We start from the raw sequence: 9699 nt of genomic DNA, 5'->3' as shown, positions 1-9699 counted from the left end.
GACCCCTTGCGAATCGATCAACCGCGCCGCTGCGCGCGCTGCTCGTCATCGAGCTTCGATCCCGCCGTTAATGGCTGTCCTTCCGTCCTGTCGATCGCACGCGGCACGAGGATCTCTGACTACCGTCGTGATTCCGTTAATTGTGTTCAGTTTGTGTATTTGTAATCGCGTTCGCCCGCACGAGAGAAATTCAAATAAAGTGCAAAGACGGAGAAACAAGCAGTTTTCTTCGCCCAAAGCTCCCTCGAGCACTCTATTCGCGGGAAACGCTTGTAACGATGCACCTCGGACTGCATCGTTCCCGGTAGCTACTTTTTCTTGTATATTGTAATTCGTGTTGGGCACAAGTTATTGTTATCATTGTATATAGTTATCATTGTATATTATTCATCCGTTGCATTGTGGCAAAGTTTCGTCGACAGTAGCTATCGCCGCTCCGACCGAACGCGTCCGAAGATCGCCGAACGATCTGCGCTTCGCGCTATCCGCCGCTCCGACCGAACGCGACCGAACATCGCCGATCGACAATCCCCTCCGCAGGAATTGCCAACCGCCAGGCGATAACGGAAAAGACCGTAATTAAACGAGCGGGAGCAATAATTAGTATATAACGCGTAATTATTGCTCCGGGAGCTCTCTTCTATCCGAACCGCCGCTCCAGTACGAATCCTGCTCCGATCCTAGCTCCGGTGATCCGACGCGAAAAGGGGGTCAAGTGTTCTTGGTCTCCGTCAAGCGTTCTTGACAGTCGATCACCAAAACTCCTGATCCGCTGGCCGTACGACGCGAAAAGGGGGTAAAGCGTTCTTTGCCTCCGTCAAGCGTTCTTGACAGCCGTACGCCAGTATCCTAGACTTTGCGCACCGGCGAGAAAAGGGGGTGAAGTGTTCTTCGCCTCCGCCAAGCGTTCTTGGCAGTCGGTCGTAAGGTTCCTGTGCATTCTACATTTTTGCGAAGCGTCCCTCATTGCATAGAGGGAACGCCCACCGCGTTATCCGCGCCGCGACCGTCATCCGCCGCTGGCGTATACTTCGCGTACGCGTATTCGTATTGTTATACCGCCGACCGCGCCTCGCGTCCGTCTTGGGATTCGGAGATTCCCCCGCGTTTTCCGCCGTACTCGCGCCGTAATTCACACGTATAGTTTTTCTGTTCGTGCCGTCCGTAATATCTTAGTTTCTTTGTCCGCGCCTCGTAGTTTTTCTATACACGTCTTGTATCCGTCTCGTCTGCTTGCCGTCTCGACAATATACACAACATACACATCTACACCGGCACACGAATAAACACCTGCTTGTCACTTACGAACACGTACACACACTCATTTGTAAATACACACACTACACACAATAAACGTTTCTTTCTGTCTTTTGTAAAATACTGTGTCTAGTCTAAATTTGATTCTGCATTCTCTCTTCCCGTGCGAACCTTTTTCGCGACTAGCGAAAATTACGACGAGCTGATCCACGCGGAAATTAGGTTGTTTCACGCTTGGAACAACGTTCTGTAAGGCACGCACCGCCTTCACGGACGATACAAATTTTTGGTCCTTCGAGCCGGATACTAGCAAGTATTCGATCTCAGTGAAGTGGAGAGCAGTGATTTCGACAGGCGCAAGGTCATCGCAACGACACAAGCGTTGCATCGTCATTCGACATAAGTGACCGCTAGGCTCGCGTCCGCCATTAAGACGCAGCCCGGTTCATTTTGCTGCACTCAAGTGCACGGCATGACACAAGCGTCGTAGCAGCGGCGTGACACGACATAAGTAGCTGCAAGGCCCGCGTCCGACATTAAGACGCAGCCCGGCTTATTTCGTCGCATCAGCGGCATATCACGACTCAAGCGTCGCAACAGCGGCGTGACACGACATAAGTAGCTGCAAGGCTCGCGTCCGTCATCAAGGACGCAACCCGGCTCATTTCTTGGCATATCTTCGGCGCAGCATCAGCGGAGGGCAGAGGACAGCCCTGACGAAGTGTAGCAGGAGACATTCTCAACGGTCCAGACGCCGCGAGAGGAGACTTCCCCATTCGTCAACGCTCGAGGAGGCATCCAGCATCTTCGCGCTCATCTTCGCGTCGCATAGCAAGGTAAGGGAGGCCATTATTTCTGTTGCCAACCAGAATCGTTTCATCGCGTACGTTACACATTCGCATCCAAGATGGTCGACTAATCAGAGGCGGCAACTCTCAAGCGACAGCGCACGACCATAAAGGCATCGTGCACGCGTATCAGAACGTACGTCGAATCAATCTCATCCGTAACTCCTTCAATAGCGACTCAGCTTGAAGAGCGTAAAGCAAGGCTCAAACACTATTGGTCCGAATATAATGAAGTGCAATCGCGTTTGGAGATGTGCGATGAAAGTGAAGGCGGCGATCGAGGTGGTTTCGAAGGACGCGTTTTATACATTATCCGCTAGAATACGCGAGCTGTTGTCTCCCACCCTCGCATCGCGAGCATCTATCTTTTCTCCTTCTTCCTCAAGTGTTCGCGGCTCGGATAGTGAAATGCATATTCGGCTGCCTAAATTAAATTTACCGTCGTTCTCCGGCAAGTATGACGAATGGTTCCCGTTCTTCGACACTTTCAATTCGGTTATTCATTCCAATGCCTCGCTCTCAGACGCGCAACGATTTCAATATCTGCGTGGGTGTCTCACCGGTGACGCAAGTGCCGTAATCAGTTCATTAGAAATTTCGGATGCCAATTACGCGGTCGCGTGGTCAATTCTCAAGAGTCGATATGACAACAAGCGCGAAATTGTACAAAATCACGTTAAGGCTATAATGGATTTGCCATCCATGGCAAAAGAAAATCCAGTCGAGCTCAGGAAGATCTCGGACGGCGCTGCAAAGCATTTGCATGCCCTTCAGGCATTGAAGCGTCCTACAGAGCATTGAGACGATCTTCTCGTTCTTATCTTAACCTCCAAACTTGATTCGATCACGCTACGCGAGTGGGAAATATCTCTAACAGGAAACGAACTTCCATCACTTAAACAGCTGTTGGAATTTATCGCTCATAGTTGTCAAGTGCTTGAGGCCACCGCGTCTGCCGCTGTCACAAAAAAGAACGAAACAAAATCACAATCAAATATTAAGCGGCAATCGTCTTGTGCGGCCACCGTTAAATCTAAATGTCATTTCTGTCAGGGCGATCACGCCATCTATTACTGTAAAAATTTTGTGGCACTTCCAGTCCCACAGAGGGCCGCGGAAATTCGCAGCCGCAAATTATGCACCAATTGCTTGCGCTCCTCCTCTCACACTTCGGATAAGTGTACTTCCGGTCAATGTAAAGTGTGTCAGGCAAGGCACAATACACTTCTACACATGCCTTCGACCACGGAGGCATCAACTAACAATTCTAATAAGGAGGTTGCACCCAAGGCACCTTCCGTCTTAGCGACCCACGCGTCAGGATCATTCGGCGGTCAACAAGTTATACTCTACTGCAGTCGTGCATGCATACGACAGTGAGGGCTCGCCAAGAGCATGTCGTGTTTTATTAGATTGTGGGTCACAGGCGAACTTCGTGTCAAAGAAGTTTGTGAAGGCTCTCGGTTTACAAACACGCCCGTTGAGCGTATCTATGTATTTCTGGCGTCAATGGAACAGTCACTACTTCCAATCAGGTCGCTCAGATTAAATTACAATCGCGATTCTCAATTCGTACCGGGATCATTGATTGCATCGTCGCTGATCAAGTCACTGATAAAATCCCGGCGTTCTCTCTGAGACGGGACAAGTTCGAATTTCCGCGCAACATTCATCTCGCTGATCCGCGATTCCACATATCGTCGGAGGTTGATCTTTTACTAGGCGCGGAACTATTTTGGGACTTAATGTGCGTTGGTCAAATTCAATCGTCGGACAAGCATCCAATGCTACAGAAGACACAACTGGGCTGGATTTTAGCCGGTCGTTTAGGCAATACCGCGCCCGCTCCCGCAAAGATTCATTCACTTCACGCTTCTATAACCAATTCGGAATTACATGAACAAGTTAGTCGTGCTTGGCAAATGGACGACATAGCTTTACCATCGAATAATTACACTATTGAAGAAAGCGCCTGTGAGCGTCATTTTTTAGACAATGTGTCACAAGATTCGACGGGTAGGTTTATGGTCAAGAGAGGCTTCCGGTCAGGGAGCAGGTGCTAAGCAATCTCGGCGATTCACGCGAGATAGCCATCAAACGATTGAAGGGCATCGAGAAACGTTTCAAGCGCGAGCCCACTCTCAAGGTTCAATATGCGGCGTTTCTCGAGGAGTATCTTTCGCTGGGGCACATGCGGCGGTTAGAGCTGCCCATAACCGACGAACCGATATCATTTTACCTTCCGCACCATTGCGTATTCAAGACTGTTGGACAATCCTCGAAAATACGAATAGTATTTGATGCCTCTTGCCGTAACAGCTCCGGCGTATCTCTGAATGATGCGCTACTTGTGGGCCCGGTCGTTCAACAGGACTTGATCTCAATTTTGATGCGCTTCCGTTTTTTCATTTACGTCAGTGCTCGGAATTAGTTGCACATTTCGGGCCGATTTCTGAGGCGACGCCTACTGTCTCCCCACTACCACTCGAGCCTCGGCGGCCGAGCCGCCGACCGCTCACGTAACGCTGTGCCTCAGGATCGTCGCGATACTTTCCAGTATGCTGGGAGTACACCTTCCGACAAATATCATTAAAATATTATTTTTCTACGTGATTTTTGTTTACAAATTTTTTTATTATTAGCATATTATGTATATATTCTATAATGATATAATTTTGACAATTATTACAGTATGATAATTACAATATTGAACAACAGTTTTCCACATCACCTCTGAGGTACTATTGTTGACGCGTTTTTTTCAAGTGGTTTCCCCAGTAGGCCTATTCCACTAAAAAAAAATAACGAAAAAGCTGATTAAGTATATAGCTCGAGGAAAGCAATATTCTTTAATGTTAAATATTTATTTAAAAAAACGAACGAGAATGAAACGGGAATAATTAATTTTCTTAAAATTTTAAATTTGACCTTCTGAGTCGTTTGCTCGATTGTACTAGTAATGATACATCCACAGAGATTTTAGACGTAGTAGTTCGCATCATCGAGGATAACGACGCATCTTTTAAACATGAACGTTTTTCCGTTTTGAAAATGATGCATCGTTATCCTCGATGATGTAAAATACTACTTCTAAAATCTCTGTGGATGTATCATCACTAGTACAATCGTGCAAACGACCCAGAAGGTCAAATTTAAAATTTCAAGTAAATTAGTTATTTCAGTTTCATCCTCGTTCGTTTTTTTAAATAAATATTTAACATTAAAGAATATTGCTTTCCTCGAGCTATGTACTTAATCAGCTTTTTCGTTATTTTTTTTTAGTGGAATAGGCCTATTGGGGAAACCACTTTAAAAAAACGCGTCAACAATAGTACCTCAGAGGTGATGTGGAAAACTGTTGTTTAATATTGTAATTATCATACTGTAATAATTGCCAAAATTATATCATTATAGAATATATACATAATATGCTAATAATAAAAAAATTTGTTCAAATAAAAATCACGTAGAAAAAAAATATTTTAATGATATTTGTCGGAAGTTGTACTCTCAGCATACTGGGAAGTATCGCTCCTGAGGCACAGCGTCACGTGAGCGGTCGGCGGCTCGGCCGCCGAGGCTCGAGTAGTAGTGGGGAGACAGTAGGCGTCGCCTCAGAAATCGGCCCGAAATGTGCAACTAATTCCGAGCACTGATTTACGTCATCACCGCCGATATCGTGAAAATGTACCGGCAAATTTCAGTGCATGCATCTCAGACGTGTCTGCAAAGGATACTTTGGCGCGAGCATTATTCTGCTGATATTGATACCTACGAGCTCCCCACCGTCACTTACGGTACGGCTTCTGCTTCATTTCTGGCCACCATGTGCCTAAGGTATTTGGCTGAGCAACATTCTGCTCAGTTTCCTCACGGATCAGCCTGCGTCATTCGAGACTTCTATGTCGATGACATGCTCACCGGAGCAGACACAATAGCCGAATTAAAATCAATTCGCGATGAAACAATTCATTTGCTAAAATTGGGAGCTTTCGAACTCAGCAAATGGGCGACCAATTGCCCTGATCTCTTAGGAGTAAGCAATCATGAATGCAAGCCAATCGCCATTGACCACAACTCTGCGGACTCACGCATTCTTGGCATGCAATGGAATCAGTACCTGGACACCTTTCAATTCCTGTGCAACACTGAGTCGGAACCTCAGATTGTATCTAAACGAATCATACTTTCCGACCATGCTAAGTTATTCGACCCTTTGGGCCTTCTAGGGCCAGTCATCGTCGTCGCAAAACTCATTCTCCAGGACTTATGGCAATTGTCCATTCAATGGGACGAATCCGTTCCTCCGAATATTTGCACTCGTTGGGTCGCTTTCAAGGCGCAATTAGGTGCGTTGAATCATCTGAAGATTCCCCGATACATTAAGCCCGATGCTCATCAGTTCGTGCAGGTGCACGGATTTTGTGACGCTAGTGAGCGCGCCTTCGGCGCTTATATATATATCCGCACTCAATTCGGTTGTAACGAGTATCATTCTGAATTATTATGTTCGAAATCTCGCGTCGCACCCCTCAAAGCAGTTTCGTTACCGCGGCTTGAGCTATCGGCTGCTTTACTATTAGCGCGTTTAATCGCCAAGGTTAGAGAATCGTTGGACATTTCAAACTGCCAGACATATCTTTGGTCGGACTCAACCATCGCGTTGAACTGGATAACTTCCTCTTCACGGCGGTGGTCGGTGTTCGTAGCAAATAGAGTAGGAGAGATCCAGCGATTGACCGACACCAAGCATTGACATCATGTTGCATCTCCGGACAATCCGGCCGACATGTTGTCGCGGGGTTTAAACCCTCACGATTTAATCGATGCGAAGACGTGGTGGAACGGACCCGCATTTCTGAAGTGGAACGAGGAACGGTGGCCATCCAGCAGCTTTGCGCATTTAGAGAGCGATCTCCCCGAGCAAAAGAGGGTTCTCGTAGCAACCTCCATTTCCAATCCACATCCATGCGTTGTGAGCATCTTGCTAAATAAATATTCTAGTTTGAATAAGATATGCCGTATCATAGCTTACTGTTTGCGATTATCCAAGGCGCACCGCGCGAATGCGATTTCTAATTCCGTATCTCCCGCTGAAATGTCCACCGCTTTAAATTGTATTTGCAGAACGGTCCAACGGCAGGCGTTCCACACCGAATATCAAGCGTTGTCTAAAGGCAATGCCATAAACACTTTTAGCGCTACGTCATTGTTATCACCCTTTTTGGACGAAAGTGGCCTAATTCGAGTAGGCGGGAGACTAAAAAATTTTAAGTTATCATTCGATGCGTCTCATCAAATATTATTGCCGCGCAAGCATATTTTAACGCAGCGTATTATAGAGCGTGAGCACACGCGGAATTTGCATGCGGGTTTGCAGGCCACAATGGCCAGCAAATGTGCGCCAGCGTTTTTGGCCATTATCGTTGCGATCCACAACGCGTGGCATAATACAAAAATGTATAGGTTGCTTCAAGGCTAAACCCGCTCAATCAGAGGTCTTAATGAGTTCATTGCCAGCTACCCGAGTTAACGTTTCTAGACCTTTCTCCCACTGCGGCGTGGACTACGCTGGACCGTTCTTGTTGCGCGAGGGAAAGCGTCGTAATGCGCGAAGTCACAAGTCATATGTTTCATTTTTTGTATGCTTCGCCACGAAAGCGGTTTATTTGGAATTGGTGATCTCACTTCCGAAGCATTTATTGCCGCATTTAAGCGATTCATATCGCGTAGAGGTAAGCCCTCACACATGTATTCGGACAATGGGACCACATTCGTGGGCGCCCAAAAGCAGATCCAAGAGTTGTACGACATCTACAATAGTCACGAGGTCCAAGCCAAATTCAAAAACTTTTTTCTAGAGTTAGAAATTTCATGGAATTTTATTCCCCCCAACGCGCCTCACTTTGGAGGATTATGGGAGGCGGCGGTAAAATCCGCTAAGCATCACATGACTAGAATTGTAGGCAAGGCCCTCCTGACTTTTAAAGAAATGCAAACGGTTTTTTGCGAAATTGAAGCAATTCTCAACTCGCGACCCTTAACGCCGCTAAGCTCCGATCCCAATGATCTAGCGTACCTAAGTCCGGGACACTTTTTGGTTGGCACGGTTTTAAATGGTCTGCCTTACGCTGATTTCACCGACGTCAACGAGAATAGATTAATGCGGTTGCAACGCGTAGAGCAAACCCGACAGCACTTTTGGCGAAGATGGAGCAATGAATATCTCCATCCTTTACAAGCGAGATCTAAATGGATGGTTGACAAGGGCACTCCGTTGTCAGCTGGACAGCTCGTGCTAATACAACAGCAGAATTTAGCCCCCCTTCAATGGGCGATGGGGCGAGTCCAAGAAGTTCATCCGGGCTCCGACGGTCTTGTACGCACTGCATTGGTAAAAACTGCTAAGGGTTCGTACGTGCGGCCGCTGTCTAAATTAGCAATCTTACCGATCGAATGCTAAACGATATTATATTAACCTGTTAGAATTAAGCGCGCTCAGCCTTTACTTTTACCTTTTTATACCATATTGCGCGCAAATTATTTGTTTTATCTCTAAGTTGAGAATGACTCAATTCTTTTTGTTTTCAGTTTGTTCGCGTTTCATGTCACGCTGACTGATTCATACCTAATTGTATTCTACATTGAAAGTTACTACTTTCAAGGCGGGCGGCGTGTTCGATACCCGTATCATTTTTCCCGTTCATAGTCCCGTCACTGAGATTGATCGACCCCTCGCGAATCGATCAATCGCGCCGCTGCGCGCGCTGCTCGTCATCGAGCTTCGATCCTGCCGTTAATGGCTATCCTTCCGTCCTGTCGATCGCACGCGGCACGAGGATCTATGACTACCGTCGTGATTCCGTTAATTGTGTTCAGTTTGTGTGTTTGTAATCGCGTTCGCCCGCACAAGAGAAATTCAAATAAAGTGCAAAGATGGAGAAACAAGCAGTTTTCTTCGCCCAAAGCTCCCTCGAGCACTCTATCCGCGGGAAACGCTTGGAACAACGTTCCGTAAGGCACGCACCGCCTTCACGGACGATACAGTCGTATTATAGTTTTTTATATCGATTTCGTTTACCTCTATTATAAATTCTTGCAATTATTTTTCTGAAACCTATTTTTAAAATGTTTTTAATTTGTATTTTTTAAATAAGTTGTATTAAATATATCGTTAAACGCATAGGATGGCTTATCGGATAGCGCGTTGAGGCATAGGAGAATGGGAGTAGGAAAGAAAGAAAGAAAGAAAGAAAAAAAAAGAAAGTATACATAAAATAATGTAGACGAAGAATATTTATTCACATTTTATTCAAAAATACGTTTTATTTAATATGTTCTATTTAATATGTAGCGTATGAATTTTTGTAATAATATAATCTTGCGTAGTATATCGCGTACTTAATACTATAACGTAAGGTGGTGGAACGAATGTACATAGTTTTATTCATATTTCTCTATTTTATTCAAGTTGTGTAAAATATCTATGTATAATAGTTTAACGCGAATAGGACGGCTTATCGGATAGCGCGTCGAGGCATAGAAGAATGGGAGGAGGAAAGAAAGAAAGGAAGGAAGAGAGAAAGAAAGGAAG

The 9699-nt window shown here is 45.9% G+C and overlaps 3 protein-coding genes across 3 annotated transcripts; all 3 read left to right on the top strand.

Annotated features, from left to right (window-relative positions):
• Positions 1-2363: 2363 nt before the first annotated feature.
• On the top strand, positions 2364-2906 carry LOC108780103 (uncharacterized). Its single transcript, XM_018547696.1, has one exon. It carries the CDS (start codon positions 2364-2366, stop codon positions 2904-2906), a length of 543 nt encoding a protein of 180 aa, XP_018403198.1.
• A 432-nt stretch (positions 2907-3338) lies between these two features.
• On the top strand, positions 3339-5471 carry LOC108780101 (uncharacterized). The gene is made up of 4 exons (XM_018547695.1): positions 3339-3465; positions 3624-4009; positions 4126-4518; positions 5388-5471. The coding sequence occupies exons 1-4, from the start codon at positions 3339-3341 to the stop codon at positions 5469-5471; spliced, it is 990 nt and encodes a 329-aa protein (XP_018403197.1).
• A 319-nt stretch (positions 5472-5790) lies between these two features.
• On the top strand, positions 5791-6861 carry LOC108780100 (uncharacterized). The gene has a single exon (XM_018547694.1). The coding sequence runs from the start codon at positions 5791-5793 to the stop codon at positions 6859-6861; it is 1071 nt and encodes a 356-aa protein (XP_018403196.1).
• The last annotated feature ends 2838 nt before the right edge of the window (positions 6862-9699 follow it).

This window comes from Cyphomyrmex costatus, unplaced genomic scaffold (genome assembly GCF_001594065.2).
Source record: "Cyphomyrmex costatus isolate MS0001 unplaced genomic scaffold, Ccosl1.0 scaffold671, whole genome shotgun sequence".
NCBI classification, from domain to species: Eukaryota; Metazoa; Arthropoda; class Insecta; order Hymenoptera; family Formicidae; genus Cyphomyrmex; species Cyphomyrmex costatus.
This window is presented reverse-complemented; position numbering and strand designations above follow the sequence as displayed.